The sequence below is a fragment of the Rhinolophus hipposideros genome (assembly GCF_964194185.1).
Source record: "Rhinolophus hipposideros genome assembly, chromosome: 15".
Taxonomy (NCBI): domain Eukaryota; kingdom Metazoa; phylum Chordata; class Mammalia; order Chiroptera; family Rhinolophidae; genus Rhinolophus; species Rhinolophus hipposideros.
The window spans coordinates 13,532,151-13,548,973 of record NC_138061.1 but is presented as its reverse complement, the minus strand read 5'-3'; the positions used below and the strand labels follow the sequence as shown (position 1 = coordinate 13,548,973).

Here is a 16,823-nt window from a genome sequence, read left to right as displayed (position 1 = left end):
AGCAGCCACAAGCTAGTATACAGCACTGGGATCACAGCAGCACCCCGTTTCCATAGCTTTCCCAATAGCGTCAATCCTTGATAACCCTAATTTAATGGTTTCACTTGAGAAGAATTCTCTACTCCTGTAAACATTAGAAACTATTCAGAAGAGCAATCCATAATTGAAAGACTCAAGAATTCTTCTGGGTTATTCTCTAGACAAGTTCTAGAGAGACTCAGCTCCCTTGCTTTAGTTGGGGTTATCTTTCGAAAACTTCCTGGGGATTCTGAGCCCTGGGCGCTACTGCTTCTGAACCACCTGGGTCCCTGCTCGTCACCCTTCACCTTTAACCTTCCTACACTTGTAGAACATCAAATATTTCAGGGAAGTGTTCTCACGGCTTTGGGTTAGAATCCCCAATCAGAGGAAACGCCACTGAGTTTGTTTTGATAATGATTAGCTGGTGTCCCACGCACACACAAGTATCAGCAGATACGGGACACAGAGGTCCCAGGTTATTAGAAAAGGCATTTGCCCAAGTATTAAAAATCTTTCTATCGCTAGGATGCCCTTCTGGCAAGTGGCAGGAGAAGCCCATCACTTCTCGGGGATGGCTAATGACTCTCAGGGCCTGGGGAGGGGCCGTCTGAACCCCCTGGTGGTGCGTTCTGGCTGAACGTGTGCCCCAGTTGGGCACAGTTCTTTATTTGCTGCATATTTTCACCAACCAGTGACCTCTCTAGTTGCTAGAAAAAGCACTAGTATGTTCAAGTCTTGTAAGTAGATTTAACTCTATAATCATTTAAGACTTCCCACAAAACTGTTTAAAACACTTGGTAGAGAGACTCAGTCACACACCCATGCCACAGTCATGAGGGCTCCTTGGAAATGAGGTCTCAGGATGCAGAACATCGGTAGGTACCAGATTCTTAGCCCTTAAAATACCAAAGGCTTTACAAATATCTGGCCTTTTTCAAAGAAAAAGAAAAATTCTCAAGATGAGGCCTCTTTCCCGTTTTGAACTTAAATACCCTATCTTTAAGTAACAAAATTTTAGCTCTATCCTAAAAGGAACTAACTGATGAGGGCCCTAAAAAGGTTATTTTTGTGCTTCGTTCATCACTTAGGCAAAGTAATGTATGAAGCATCAGATGAAATATCTTATATAGAAGGTGTCATCACCACCATCACCATCACCTATCAGCCCAGAGTTAAGACGTTGATGAAAAATGTATATATCATATAATATTGTATATATCACACTCAGCGCCATTTAGTTCCTTTAAATATGTCCTTGTATTGGTTCACTCTGTTAGTGATCTTAACTATTATAAGAAGCTAATATATGTGTGTGAGTGTGTGTGTGTGTGTGTGTGTGTGTGTGTGTGTGTGCGTGTATTATTTATATATTTATATTTATATTTCTTGGCCTTTAGTTTCAGCTCCTTCTATGTCCACCTAACAAGCCAATTTTCAGTCCTTGGGACATCATACATACACTTTCAGGATTCTCACTATGCTTAACAAACTCAAATGCTCTGTCCTCACTTTCATTCTTCTTGTTGGCATCCTGAGAGTCTAAGTGACAAATTCTAAGACAAGTGAGTTGAAATGGCTCTGCTTTTGTCTGCTGGGGGAACCTGCTGGAGCACTGCTTAGCTTTCTGGACTCTAAATGCTTATATTTCAAAATATAAATGGATATTTTGAGGGGACCTTAAAATTGGCAGCATCGAGAATTTCATGACAGAGTTTCAAGGTTGTTGGTTCTTCCCTAAAGCTTCAGTAAGTGCTATGGTTACCTTCGGCAAGTGTAAAGTACATATCCGCATCCCAGCAACTCATCTCTATAGCAAAACAGGGAAGATTCCTTTCAAAGAGACTTCATATATGTAGCCCTCCTGCTCACAAATCTGACTTACACTTCACGGACACAGAACATAATGACTCACAATATTTCAAAGGGGAGGGAAGAGAAATTCAGAAAACAAGGCACTAACAGAGCCCAAAAGAAAGTGGAAATAGTTTTTCCAAATCTCTAGGCATGCACTTGTCCAAATGGTCCAACAATGACATACCAGTGTAAAATGAGGCTACAAGAAAGGTCAGAAAACAGAAATAAAAACACCCTGAAAACAAGACGGATGTTACAGAAAATGGAAGCCAATGAAACAGAGCCAGCCTGCAATGTGAGTCTCAGCTTTACAGCCATGCAGGCATCCTCAGCTCAGTGGACCCTGGGGCCTGTGTCACATGCATGAGAAATAAGGACCAGGAAGTGAACTTGGGCAGTGGGAGGCTAGGCTTCTGGCTGCCCGAGTGGCAAGGGCCCCCTGCTACTAGCTATATGTTCCTGGGGATGGTCCCCCTACCCTGGGCTCCTCAAGCTCCCCAGCTTACATTTGTTTTAAAAATAACTTCCCCGAGACCACAAGACAAACTCCAAGATAAAAAGTAAATGTTCAAATGAGGGACCATGGAAAACTCTGGGAGACTTTGCCCCATTTTAACAATCCCTTAGATATATTTCTCAAATGGTTGTAAGTTCCCTCCGTGCTGAAATTTCCAAGTGCTGGAGAAGGCTTCCATGCACAGGGATACATGTTTTTTCAAAATAACCGAGAAGTAATTCCTCAGAGAATCAGCATTTAGCCATTTAACTATATTAGGCTTTTTAAGCAACATCTTTAACATGCAAATTCTCTGTGATTCATTTTGTAGTTTAGCAAAAATTTCGTCTGATTTTTAAAACTAAGCAGATACTGTTATGTACATTATAGTTTGTATCTGAAGTATATACTTGTAAATTATTTCATATGAACCAACTATAGGCACATGTCTGGTAAAAAGAGAACGGAAGAGAGACTATTAGATGTTTTCGAAGTACAAGCTCGGGTTCATGCTACTCTCTCTTGGCCTAATGCTTTTTATAACTGAAACCCATAGTATCTGTGTCAAAAACTTCAAATTCAGACTGAAAACAGAAAAGACCAGGTATCTACCTTTTTAATAAAGCACTACTTAGGCACAGAGAGGTACTATAATTTCCATAACCATTTGATAATTCTACTGACAAGTAAACATGTATTCATTTTGTAATTTAAATGACTGAAGTAGCTGTTGGTCTTACTCTTGATAAGAGTGCAATTGTCTCGTTAAAAAGAGATGGAAAATAAAAGTTTGCTTTAAAAAATTATACTTCACGTATATTGATACTGAAACACACACACCTAATCTGAATGAGGGCTGAGAAGGCTTAGGGTCCGGTCCAGGGGCTGCCACCTTCCTACTTGGGAGTCCTTGGCCAGGGCACTGGTCCAGGCCTCAGCTACCTCATCTCTGCCCTGGGCCTATTTCACAGGGATGCTGTAAAGAGCAAACGGAATATACAATGGAAGTGCTTTCTGAGCACCGTGCCAGAGGGGAACCACAGATGGACATGAGCTCAGAGCTTCCTACACATCAGGGCACTTTACGTCACGTGCCCTAACGGCCCAGGAGAGGTTTATAGATGAGGTAAGTGACCCTCAAAAAGCTAAGTCAACAATCCAAGATCCCACCGTTAGCAAGTGACAGAGAGAATATTCAAACCCAGGACCCAGCGTCCATATGGGTGTTCTATCTCTCCATAAGGCTGCTTACAGACATAGGCATGGTAAGTCTAGATATTTTGTGATGTGTTATGTGTACAAACTTTGTATAACTTCACAGGGCTCGTGGTGTTTTGCTTTCTACAAAAAGTATCTCTTCTGAAAGATGAAACATATAATAACCAAACAAGGCAGTTTACATTTTAATTTACAGTTTTGAAAATAATTCAAAATGTATTTTCTCTTGTATTAGAAACAAACAAACAAACAAACTTAATTTGGTCAAGGGTTCCTATATTAAAGTCTCTTTGAAACACATCTCTGAAGTTTTTTTCAATAATTTCTTATGGTTTTATAAATATTCTCTAAAGGATCATCTTCACATCTAGATAGAAAAGTTACTTCCTCCAAAATACGAATTAGCAATAATATTTAAAATAATCTGTCAAGACTTTTAGAAAGTGCTGCATTAACCAAAAAAGATGGATCCCTTTGCTGATGGCAAATGGCGTGTGTCTTCAATAAGCATGTCAGCAATATTATTTTCACAGCACAGAAAATGCCAAAATTGCACATATAAAATTACGACATGCTGATACGCACAGTGCATCTATATTTGAGGATACAGATGCTCAAAACTCCAAATGAGCAAAAAGAAAATAGTTTGGGTAGACTTCAAGCGAAAGTTCAAGTACAGCAACGCATAGGATACTCCACGGGTGTTAGTGAGGTGCGCACTGGAAGGCGGGGTGAGAGTCCTTTGGGACCATCTTCAGACCCATGGTGCCATCCATGCTTGCCTGCTATTCCCTCCTTCAGCTATTTACATGGATTAATTTGGTTCAAATCAAGACTACGGGAAAAGTTACCATCCTTCGGGGAGCTCATACTTATTTTAAAATCATGGCCCCTTCCTAACTCCTTCGGGGCTCTTGGCTCCCCTAACACACAGAGGGGGTGAGCCCCGAATGAGGACTGCTACAGAAGCATAATAGACAATGAAGGAAACAATGGGAACGCCATAGAGGGAATGGGCAGAAATGTTGGGGTGGGGGGGCGGGAACAGAAAACAGAAGGCAAAGCCTCTCTTCTCCATCATGCACAAATTAGGACAAGTCCAAAGAACAGTATTCTGAGTTCTCTCAAACAGAGAAATTTAAGTCACACTGTCACAGATTTTTTTTTTAAACTGTTCATTTTAATATTGTTAAGTGGTTAAGAGGCTTAGCACCAGTAAGACACCTTTGGGGTATTTTTTGCTAAATACTGTTGGGTTCTGCTGAGCCATATCGCATATTAAAACCAGGCAAATACCCCCACTATATATTATATTTTGCTTTTGACCCACAGAAAAACAAAATAATAATATATATATATATATTTTAGGGAGTAGATAATAAACTGTATGGCCTCAAACATACTTCCTGTTTCTTCCTCTAGAGCCCTTAGAAATGACATATTTCTCCTAAGGAGAGACGCTATGCCAGTTCTAAGACACTGCTGGGTGGAGTCATGGCACACGCAGGCATGCTGAGAGGTCCACAGCTCCAGGACCTCTTGGAGATACACCTTATTAGCCTTCCCAGGGTGCTAATACATCTCCACTCTGCAGGGTGCTGCCTGGGGAAGCCTGCCCCCTTACCTTTGACATAGGGAATGAAGTGGTGTCGGAAGGGGGAGTTGGGGCGGGAGTCGCTGTGGGTGGAGCTGAGGCTGCTGGTGCGCAGGTAGGACAACCTGTGCACACCAGGAGACAGCAGCTCTGTGCAGCAAGGAGTCGGGGCAGGACAAGGTGGAAACAGAAAAGAAGAACAGAAATTAACACAGGAGCAGGGACACCATCATTGTTCCAAGGGAGGGTGGTGGTGGGAGTAAAGACCGTTAATCAGGAGTCTGAAAAAGGAGGAAGGAAAAAGGGTTAAGAAATGCACCTGCGAAGGGTTAGGCAAGTGGGGAGAATTTGCAAATGAACAGGTTCAGAGTCTCTCTCAGAGAATAAATGGCTTCAGTGAGAAGGAATGGCCACCAGGACCCTCTCTGTCAGGAGGTCACCAGCTACCGTTAAGCCAGTACCAGGCACAACATTTAGCTGTTTTTAAAAAGCATCTGACAAAACAGAATCCTCTGAAATACATGGGAAAAAATGACAATCATTTCAAGAACCTTGAAAAGAAGTACTTCTATGTAAGGGTCAGATTCTTATGTTGTTAAGCTGCAAACTTCTCCCACTGGAAGTTTAATTTTATTTTGGCTACATAAAAAAAAACCCAAAAAACAAAAAAGAAAAAAACCCCAAACCTGTTTGTGTTCCCTGGGTATGAAAGAGGTACTCATGATCCTGAGAACTGTGTAGTGGCAGCACTGGGTAACCGGAAACTTAGTTATCTGGGAAGAAGATGGACTGTAAAAACTAAACCCAGAGCTAGGGGATTTACATCCTCATAACTTGAGGTGTTCCATATTGACCACAATTATGCTATCAGAACCCCACCAGCTTCACTTTACAAGGGTGAACCTGGAAAAAATATTTATAAACCCTAATAATTAGCATCACGCATATCCGTAACATAGGTATTGTGAAAGGAAAGGAGGAGTGCTCAGAATGGGGAATGTGCTAAGGCTCTGACATAGAACCATGACTGGAACAGATGGGAACTTTCTAGTGCTCAACAAGGACATAACTTTTCAGGGAAACAATGTCCCTGAACGGACCACTCCCTCACTATTTCAGAGATCTCCAGAATAACAATTTCTCTTCAATCCCAAGTCATTCTGACAAGGTTATGGTTGGGGACTCAGTGACTTCAGCATATGCCCAAACACAGGGGAGGTGCCATAAAGGATTTCTTGTCACCCAGATAAACAAGGTCTTAAATCCAGACTCAGGTTCAGAGCATGGATAAAATGAATATAGTTGTACATGAAAAAAAAACAAAGGAATTCATATCTTGAAAATTCTCATTAACTGTAAAATTAATGTAACTCAACAAATACTGAGTAAATATTTATGAGTCTAGAGAAAATGATACATTATTGAAGGGTCAGATAATAAAAATTTAATCTTCAACAAGCATCATTAAATCTATGGCTTGAAAGAGAAGACGCAGCCTTTTTACATTCTTTTCATTTCCTTTGGTTTTGTTTTATAAAATAAGTTAGCATATGAGTGGGATTGTTTTATCAGCCTCCGCAGAAGCAAGAAGCTTAAAATGAAGTTTACACAGATGCGTGCTATAACCACCAAATTTGTTTCAGAGGCCCAAGTCTTCCTTTGTGATTCCATTTCTCAGGGAATCCTGGATCTGTGCTGGGATCCCCATTCCTTCTCTACTCCACATATGAGACACCCACTCTTAGTAGTAGGGACCAAATCCTGCACAGATAGAACTGAAGTCCACTACTATTTCATATTCTCTATCACAATACATCTCCAGTATTTCTATGCTTGCCAAGTCTGATTCAAAATTTTAGGGTTGGAATGGATCTGAAAAGTTGTATACAACCCTGAGCTGCGTATAATACTTCCTTCTAAAAGGCACTTAACCAAGCCTGCTTCGTAACACCATGTGCCTGGATAAGGGCAACATAATAAACCCATCAACAAGTCGCTAAGACTGGATTGTAGATGACACTGATGTGCCTTTTAGGCACATCAAAATATTTTCTTTCAGAGATCTTCATTTTAAGTCTAAAAGTGATGAGATAGTCTTCAGGTCTAAAAAAGAAGTCTCCCTTGCTTCCAGTCATTCGCTGTAAAAATGGAATTATTTCATAAATCATAGTGCATATAACCATAGAATGACTCGTTTCAAGAAAAGATATAACACAAACTATAGTTGGATATGAGTTTTCATTTCTTTTTTCTGGGAGTGGGGTATGTATTTGGCAGCCAGCTATTAGTGATGGGGGAAAAAATCCCATAGAAACACAGACTATCATATGGAGTGAATCCCGGGAACAGTTGCCCTTACCAGGTCTGTGAAAATGCTGGGGCGAGCGAGATGTGGTTGGAGTGTAGCTGTGGCGACTGTACACCGGGGAGTTGATGGAGCCCTGGCTGGTGGACCGGTGGATCATCCGGTCCCGAACGTCCGGGTAGCCCTGGAAACAGTGCCAGAAAGCGTGAGCACCGACCGACCGACGCATCCAGGCTGCCATCATGTTCAAATGATTACCAAGTTGCACGCAAGTTGCTCAGAAACTCTCATGTCCACCTGCTCACATGTCCATTTCGGGGCCAAATCCCTTAGCTATTATGCAAACGAGCACTCCATGGTTAATGCATTTTGTTCAAAACCTATACAGTACTTGCATTTACCAAAATTTTAACATGTCCAATGTTGATAAAGATCTGGGATAAGAGGGAATCATTCCAATGAGCATATCTATATTGTGCTTTTGAGTTTTACAGTGTGTGTTCACGTACATCGATTCATCAGCGCTGCATAATAAAGAAGGTAGGACTTGTGCTATTACCTCTTTTTTGCACAAATGCAGAATGTTTCAGAAGGTTCCAAGCAGGTAAGAGGTAAGAGACCTGTGTGTAAGTGTGTAGCTCGTCCAGGCAGAGCCTGCCTCCCGACTCGAATCTCACCCCTTGTTCTGACTGCCAGCCCATTCTGTCCGTACCATGGATCTGGTGGCATTGTAAGTTGGTCTTCCTGCAGAACAAGCTGGTGGTGGCTTGTTCTGTAAACCTACTTCCAGTAAATCTACGTCCCACTTTGGAAAACATATTTCAAGGAAGTAATAAAAAATGATCTTTAAATTGAAAAATTTACTCAAAGATGTTTATAATACCACCATGTATAGACAAAACATTGTATCACATGCTTAACAAATTGGGGAACAATTAAGTAAATTATGGCATATCAATTCAATGAAATACAATAGCACCACTAGCATGTCACTATATCTAAATCTAGAAAATAATACATGAGATATTAAGTACAAAAAGTCATATACACATAGACATAATATAAAACTGTTAAAAGAATTAGGAGACTATAAGAATGCATTACATTTTGGGGATTTATTGACCTATGAAGTTTCTATAGCACAATAAAAATAAAAGTTTGAAAGCACACATGAAACATGACTAAATTAAAACCTCAGTTACCATGGCTGTGTGAAATTTCAGAGCAAACGGCAAAGAAGCTTTGGTTTGATCCTAGTTGGCTATAACAATAAATTGCATAAAACCAACAACAAAAAGTCTCCAAATATTGTGTCTAATCTTGCAATTGGTCAATAGAAGTTAATTCTTTATAACTTCAGTTGTAATTATCAGAATGCTAATAGAAATTACTATTCACAGAACTCATTCATAAACCATCAGAGTACTACAGACTTCATACTATCTCAAATTATAGTAATTACCTAAAATCAGTCCAGTTTTATGTAGAATATCCAGAAAGTTATTTGGCTTTAAGACTATTGATTTTATTTTTTACTTTTATTATTATTTTCTAAATGGAGGTATACCTAACTCCTGAGGAGTTCGCTCATCAGATATGTAAGGAAATATTAAACAATAAGAATCGTGCTAAACCTACAATCCCGTGGTTGTTATCTGTAGCAGCTAAAATGAAAGAAAGCATTGGGGAGACCTTGCTGCTGGTCCATGGTCAGATTTGGGTTGGTCTGAACTTATTAGGCCACCAGCCTCAAAGCCACCCGGTCCTTCACACACAGGGACAATAAAAAGTACTTCTAAGGCCTCTGGTCACCAAGTAGGTAGTCAATGTCGGGGACGGGCAAACCAAGAAACTATGGGGGTGGAGGGTACAGTGTGAAGGAGTTGTTTCCTTTTGAAGATCGGTATGATCAGCTTCCTGAAGAACCTCTACTAAAATGGGTTGTGAGAGGAACTCATTGGGGGGGGGGGGTGTGTGTCTTTGGTTTTGAACGCAGCAGAGTAGAAGAGCATTTCTGGGTTGATAAGGGACCCATGGCTCACTATGGGATAATCACGGATAGCTCTATGTGATCCAGACACACAGGAAGTTATTCCCGAGGGAACAGCCAGCCTGGTGGATTGGATACAAGCCATTGCCAGGTCTGTTTACAGCATGGAGAGGGCTCTGCTTATAGAACACGCACCGAGCACTGTTGGTCATTTCAGATAACCCAGTATGTTAGGATTCAGATCAGATAACTACAGACGAGGGGAGAGAGCCCCACATGGGGACATGTGGCTTTACTTCCTACAAACCCTTTCCTACCACTTAGAGGCACAGGCTCAGATCAGTATAAGGCTATTTTTACCCCCTAGTCTCCACTTAAAAAGAAATTTATTGCTCTATCTTATAGTTGTATTTTACATGTAAGGAATCTCACATTCACCATAATATTGCACACTGTTTTTCTGTTCTTTTATTTAATGGCTTTCCCCTCAAATTCCAGTCTAGGAAATGTCCGAGTAACTCCGCGATTCCACCCATTATAACTTTCAAAAATGGCACTTACTTCTGCTGATGGGGTGGGAGACAAAGTCCTTGGAGACTAGAAAAATAAAAGAGAATTTAAAGTCACAACGCGTATTATCTTAGTTTTAATTAGAGTTGCTTAACAGCATCACCTGGGAACATGAGTCAAAATACACATGCCAGCACCCCTTGCCCATCCCCCATCTTCTGATTTGAGTTGAGTTGGGGCTTCTCATTTGAGAGTGGGGCTTGGACAGGGACAAATAACAAAGTTCCAGGAGATTGTAGTTCACGTCTCTGCCTAAGAACCGTGGGTTTGACAAATACGTTGAAATGCTTTAGGTGACTAAGCCAGTCAAATTGGAACTATTTCCCCTATACGCTCCAACTATGCTCAGTTCACCACTATGCATTACAGTGCCTACTGAAATAGAAATTTGTAAACATAGTTATTGTCTAAATTACAACCACAGCAATCACATAAAATAGCTTGATGACTGAAACAGACATGTGATGACCAGGACTGTGGCATCCTACACTGGTGGCCTTGCCAACCTCACCACCATTTTCCTTCAGGTTTCCGTTCTTCCAGGCACACAGGCTTCCTTGGGGCCATCAACACGCCAAGCCCTCTCTCACCTCAGGGCCTTTGCACATGCTGTCCCTTCCACCAGCCGTGCTTTTCACTCAGACACCTGCAGGTCTCACTCCCCATCTTCACTGAGGTCTCTACGCAAATGCACTACCACACATGCTTTCTCCTTGTTCTGCTTCATTTTTCCTCATAGCATCATCACCCTTTAAAATTATATTATATATCTGTCTATTGTCTGTCTCTCACTTTACACTGCAAGCTCCACGAGGGCAAGGCCTCCATTCATTTCCAACTAAGTATTCCCAGGGACTAGAGCAGGTCCTGGCACACATTAGGCGCTCAGCAAGTATTTCCTAAATGAATGAGTGAAATGTTTACAATTAAAATGCAAAAAGCCTGTCTAACAGAAAAGAAATGCAAACAAAGCATTCCAAAGAACATGGCTAGGGGCGGATATCTCAGTTCAGAATTTGCTCTTTTCTCCAAATTGACAAGAAGCGGCCGGGCTCTCGTGTACTCCAGACTGCCTCAAGCCCCATGGTCTGGCCGCAGCTACAGCCTGTCTCTGGGGTTCCTTGAGGGCAGGAGCCAAGGTCGGACCCCGCTGACAGTAGGTTCTGAATCCACCCTACGTATGCTTTCTGAAGGCACAAATGGCTACACGGAATTTCAAGTTTACCGCTCCAGTGTTGATACAATGACAACATATGGATTATATGAAAGACATGTAATAACTAAAGGAGTAATCAAGTAGCTTGTAAAGTTCCTAAACTGCAAGACCATGTGTTGGGAAAAGTTCTGATTTCTGATCTGGGTGCTCCTCTCACTGAGATTTTCTGCTCAGAGAAATCCACAGGTCCTCATTCCAGGTTAGGACAGTAACGATGCTGATCATGATAGCAGCCAGCATTTTTGTTGAGCGCTTATCATGTGCCAGGTACTGTTCTAATCTAAATATTTCACTTACTCCTTACGGGAAACCCCTAAGGTATGACTATCTTGAGTTTATAGATAAGGAGACTGAAATATGTAATTTTTCCCAGTCAGATGGTGAGTAAATATCAGAATCTGGTTCTAAACCCAGAAATGTTCACTTCAAAGCCCAGAGTCTTTAGTGCTTATGTTTTACTGTCCAAAATAGCAGCACTGGGAAACACACAGAAACATACATATACCCTAAAACCCATAACACCATAAAACAACTCACTTCCTTCTTGCTTGTATGACTTGAACACTAGGAAATTCTCATCCACTCGCTCCAGGTCCAGCCCCTGTGCACTTTTTCCAGGAATCTCCCTTTGCCCTTTACCCCCTATGAAACTCTCCATGGCCCAATGGCAACTGAACAACCTAGGCCAGTTAACCTGCATTTGAAAGCGGCCATAGATGCAGCTACAGCTACGCGGCCACTAGATGGCACTACGTGAAAACGGATATCGCTTCCCGCCCGTGGACCATTTCAATGCTGAGCTATGTTCTGGGGTAAAACCCAGACAGGAAGATAAATTAAAAAACAAAACAAAGAAGTTACAATAATAGATAAATATAATTATAAAACAATAAATGTTAATATTATATAATCTTGAACAAATTAAACAAAATCACCACATTTTCATGCCTTGTCTTCATTCACGTAAGATCTCAAAGCTCTATGTTGTTATGGATAGTTTCCAGTCTGTTTCAACCTTGGTTGAACGACCAAGGTTGATTTTGGACCACTACTTGAGTAACAGCTATCTGAGTGGACTCTAATCAGTCTCTAGATGATTCTAGTTTAGAAAATAAAAGGGGTAAACACAGAAAACACCAGGGAAAACAGACTAGAGACCATGAGACCTGGGTAGGATGTGACAACAGGAAACTCCCAGCCTTGAAAGGGGTGAAGATGGGAGACACCCCCCCTCCCCAGGGGCTGAGAGGCACTGCTCCAGCAGCGGGACGGGTCTGTTGGGAGGGCATAAATAAGCCCCAAGAGGACAGGTACAAACCATAGTAGTAGCTATCATATGCTGAATATTTACCACGAGTCTGGCTCTCTGCTAATTGCTTTAATAGATTAGTTAATATAGATTAGCTTTAATAGATAATAATTATCTAGATGTTATGTAGACATTAATCCTTAATCGATAGTTTATATAATCCTAACACCCTATGAAGAAGATTCTGTCATTATCCTGTTTCACAGATGAAGAAACTAGGATCAGAATGGTTGTCACATGGCCAAGCAACCAGCATGTGGAGTCCCCTGGTTGAGCCCAGGTAATTTGATTCTAGAACCCTGGCTCATACTCCTGTACTATACACTATTATGGTGCCATGTTCTCTATTTTTCTAATTTTGCACATTCTATCTTACCATGCTAAAAACTGCAGCTGTCAAAATTCAGGGGGTGCACTTTCTCTTCTCATGATCTCCATACACAGTTCAGCTTACCCCAAGATAAAGACCCCCCCCCCCCCCCCCCCCCCCCCGCTACACACACACCCTAGACCCTCCCTCCCTTTTTCTCTCTTCCCAGCTCACAGAATCTCCCCTGATAACCTTGAATTTTTTCTGTGGACAAAAAAGGGGGCTGTAATAAATCATAAATTCCTAACTGGGCAGGTCATGGTGGGTAGTCACGCCCCAGGCATATGACTTCTTTAATAAAAGGCTTATCTTTGCCTTAAGCAGCCCTGTTCATTGTTTCTGTGCATCTAGGTTCACACACCTTTGAAATGCCCCCTTTTAGACCCCTCCTTCTAAAGCATGAGCCTGTAACCCAATCCCCGCCCTGCTTTCTCCCACCCTCATATACTCTTCCCTGGAGTCCCTCCTTGATTTCAAATGCATAAAAGCAACTGCAAGAACTGTTCTTCTCCAGAGCATTTGATATCTCGCTCCCCAGCAGATGTTGTCAATTTTAACTCAAATAAGCATAAAAATTCTCGACGGGTTTGGACATTTCTTATGTCCACATTTCTCAGTATGCCAGCTCCACTATCTTGCAACCTGCTATGAACTCTTATTCATCATTCATTGTTGTTTTGCGTGGTTGCTCTGCTCTCCCTCTTCTGTAACTTCCTAAGGACAGGGATGGTATGATAGGTTTTTGAGTAGCTCAAAGCACCTGCTATGGAAGGCTACAAATATTGTGCAATCAAAAGGACTCTGATTTATCTGGACTTCAATTGGTAGTTCTTGTACATGTAACAAAAGAGAGGTAAGCTGTACAACTCACAACTTCTAGGAATTTATTACCTCGCCCAGGCTCTGTCTCTCCTGTTTGTCATCATAGCCTGAAGTGTAGAAAGGCTCATAGGTAATAAGATCTGGACGCTCAATATCGTAAATTGCCTTAACCTTGGGAATGGCTGCTAAATCCTTGTAATCCAGTATTTCATTGTCCACTCTTGCCTGGCAAAGTTAAACAGAAAGAAAAGTTATTCGGCTGTCTCATTTCTTTGGGAACTATTGTTAGTGTATTTCATAGGTTGCTTAAAAATAAACAAAAACCAAAACACTTTGCTTAGCAAGGTCAAACTCTTTAGAAAGTTGCCCAATTTATGTTAATAAATGTTAACCATATATTAATCATATTTAAAAACATAAGTCATCAAAAGCTTAGGAAAAAGTCTATGTAGAATTCATCAAGTAGAGAATCCCATACATCTACAGGATAATTTCCTAAATTTATTACAGTGAAGGAAAAGCTCAAACAGATGGTCAAAAGAGCCTCCCAGTGGCTAAACACAAGAATTGTGTATGTAATAAACTAAATATTTAAATACCTTTGTGGCAGAATTTAAGAACACTCAGTATCAGCATTATAAAACGTATAATTAATCCCCAAATATCCACATGTAATTTAGGCACAAGAATTTTCAAGTCCTGCATCAGATTACTGCATTTTATGGGTCATCTGCTTGCTCACTCCACTGATGGTCACAGCTACATATAAATTCAATTACCCGAAGGACAAACTGATTGAGAAGGCTGGCCTACAAAAGTGAAAACTGCATCTTATAACAGAACTAGAAATCATTTTGAATGACTCTATTTTGGATTAGCTACTGTACTATTACAATCTGCTACCTTACCTGTCCCAAAGTGTCTCTTCCAGAAGTAGATACTTACATAGATAGTGTGACCTGGGGAGCCAGGAATACTGGAGCCTGGTCTAGAATAAATGCTTTCAGAAGAAGTCCTGGTAGGCTGTAAAATAAACAGTGACTTGTAAGGTTTTAGACCATGGCTTTAGAATCAAGACTGGCCTGAGTCCCTAAGCTTTACTGTAAACTAAGTTGGTTAAAAAAAAAAAAGGAAAAAGAAAAGATTTGCGACTTTTTTTGAATAAGGGAAAATATAACCTAGAGAGGAAGGTAAATGAGAACTAGGTGTGCAATCAGCCTTGCAAATGCATTTGGGGGGCTTTTCTTTTTACCTTCTCTTCCTAAAGAGCTTCTGGCTCTACCTTCAAGCACATTTCTCTCCATCTCCACTGCTGCAATCCACAATCCCCAGTTACCACCTCCCATTTTATGGGTTGTTTAAAAATAAACAAAAACCAAAACACTTTGTTTAGCACGGTCAAATTCTTTAGAAACTCTGTACCCTTTAGAAAGGATTCACATCAGAGAGGTTATTTGATAGATGTACATTAGGAATAGGAGCTTTTCCTCTTTGGTACTGTTTCTACTGATATGCAGCACCTTGAATGTGAGTGTAACTGAGCCAAAGAATGTCTAAAAACAAAGACATCACATCACTAAGTCATTCACATCTAAAACAATGAAAGCGAACCCACCCGGCCAACTGGAGTCAGGCAGTGATCAGACTCACTCCAACAGTAAGAGTTCTTGGGGGAACTATGATTGGTCATCTCGGCCAATGTTGCTGGTATCTTTGAGATACCAGTGTGGATGGGGTCGGGGAGCTCATACTGTATACCAGTGGAGCTATGCCAGGCTCATGGCTTCTGGCCCTCCTCCCCAAGGCTGCCACATACATGTACTCTCCTTCTAGAGTTACAAGTTTCTAATCACAGGCATATCTCAATATGAGAAAATTCCCAATTCGGGGGATATTGAAAAAGAAAGGATTCACATAATCACATTACTCAAAAAGACCAATTCCTTGATCCATTTCCTAATCAAAACATAGAAGGGACACAACCAAAGTTCAGCCCTCCTTTCAAAAGAGATGACCTGTTAATGTGGAGCCAACATTCAGCTCTGTGGGATAACAATTACCTTCAAGTGGCCAGGAGCTAACATTTGCCAAATCCAATGTCAAAATGAAGCCTCTTAAGTGACAACTGAAGAATGCTAATAGCAGCTACCATGTATTGCCCATTTACTACGTGACAGGCCTGTCCCGGGCACTTCCCAGGCATGTCTCATGTAATCTTCTCAATAACCCCACGAGGTAGGTTCTGTTATCACCCCTATTTCACAGATGAGAAAAAAGTATGTATGCTACAAGCCACACAGGTGGGCAAATATCAGGATTTGAACCCTGGAGACAGTGCCCAAGCTCTTAAGGAATCCGTGCACTAAAATTTCCCCCATATTGTAAGGTAAATGTGACCATTTGTTTCCCATCAACATAGCTGTGGGACAAATGAGGTGAAAATAAAAGAAAAACATTGAGATCAGCTAGCAGAAAAGAGTGTCTGCAAACTGAAAATAGTTTTATTGCCACCAGCTCTTATACGAACCCCGCAAGAGCTCACTGTGTTGGGCTGGGGTAGGAGAGGATGCAGGACAGTCAGACATCTTCAGTTACTGGCATTGCTATGACAATGGCCTGTTTTCATTAACAAGCAGCTAGGACATTGGGTGAATACCAGTGTGCACTGAGCTTTAGGGTCTCTCCCACTTACTCATCCTGATTTTTGCCAATTGTGGGTCAGGGATACTCCCTGCCTTTCCTGAAATTATGCACCTGAGGACACTCCAAAGTGTTTTGTTCTCTGGTGTACTGCGCTGGAGAAAACAGAAGCCAATGTCGGGAAGAGGATCTTTAGTGCTCTTTTCCAGGGATGAAGAACTCCACGGAAAGAAAAGATCTCTTGGCTGAACTAGTTTGTTGCAGCTCAGTCTCTACCTGCCTCCTTCACTGGATCAGAGTATCCTGTGAGTTATGCAGGCTTTCTCGGAAACATCTATGATGATGTTCATTTACATGATTCATTTACATGATTAATACTGTCGGGCTGAAAAGTTTTAAGAATTATCCGACAATTTGA

The 16,823-nt window shown here is 41.2% G+C and overlaps 1 protein-coding gene across 27 annotated transcripts in view; it reads right to left on the bottom strand.

Moving 5' to 3' along the window:
- The window catches only part of ABLIM1 (actin binding LIM protein 1), a 270,699-nt gene that overhangs the window by 20,759 nt on the left and 233,117 nt on the right, over positions 1-16,823 (bottom strand). For 22 of the 27 annotated variants that reach the window (XM_081074430.1, XM_081074444.1, XM_081074426.1 and 19 more), the window contains 4 exons: positions 14,711-14,788; positions 13,835-13,990; positions 10,040-10,075; positions 7,543-7,672 (listed from right to left, as the gene is read on the bottom strand). In XM_081074430.1, coding sequence (XP_080930556.1) covers positions 7,543-7,672; positions 10,040-10,075; positions 13,835-13,990; positions 14,711-14,788 — 400 coding nt within the window. Of the gene's footprint in view, positions 1-5,213; positions 5,334-7,542; positions 7,673-10,039; positions 10,076-13,834; positions 13,991-14,710; positions 14,789-16,823 lie in introns of all 27 variants that reach the window. The other 5 variants (XM_081074429.1, XM_081074438.1, XM_081074440.1 and 2 more) reach the window with 1 other exon arrangement.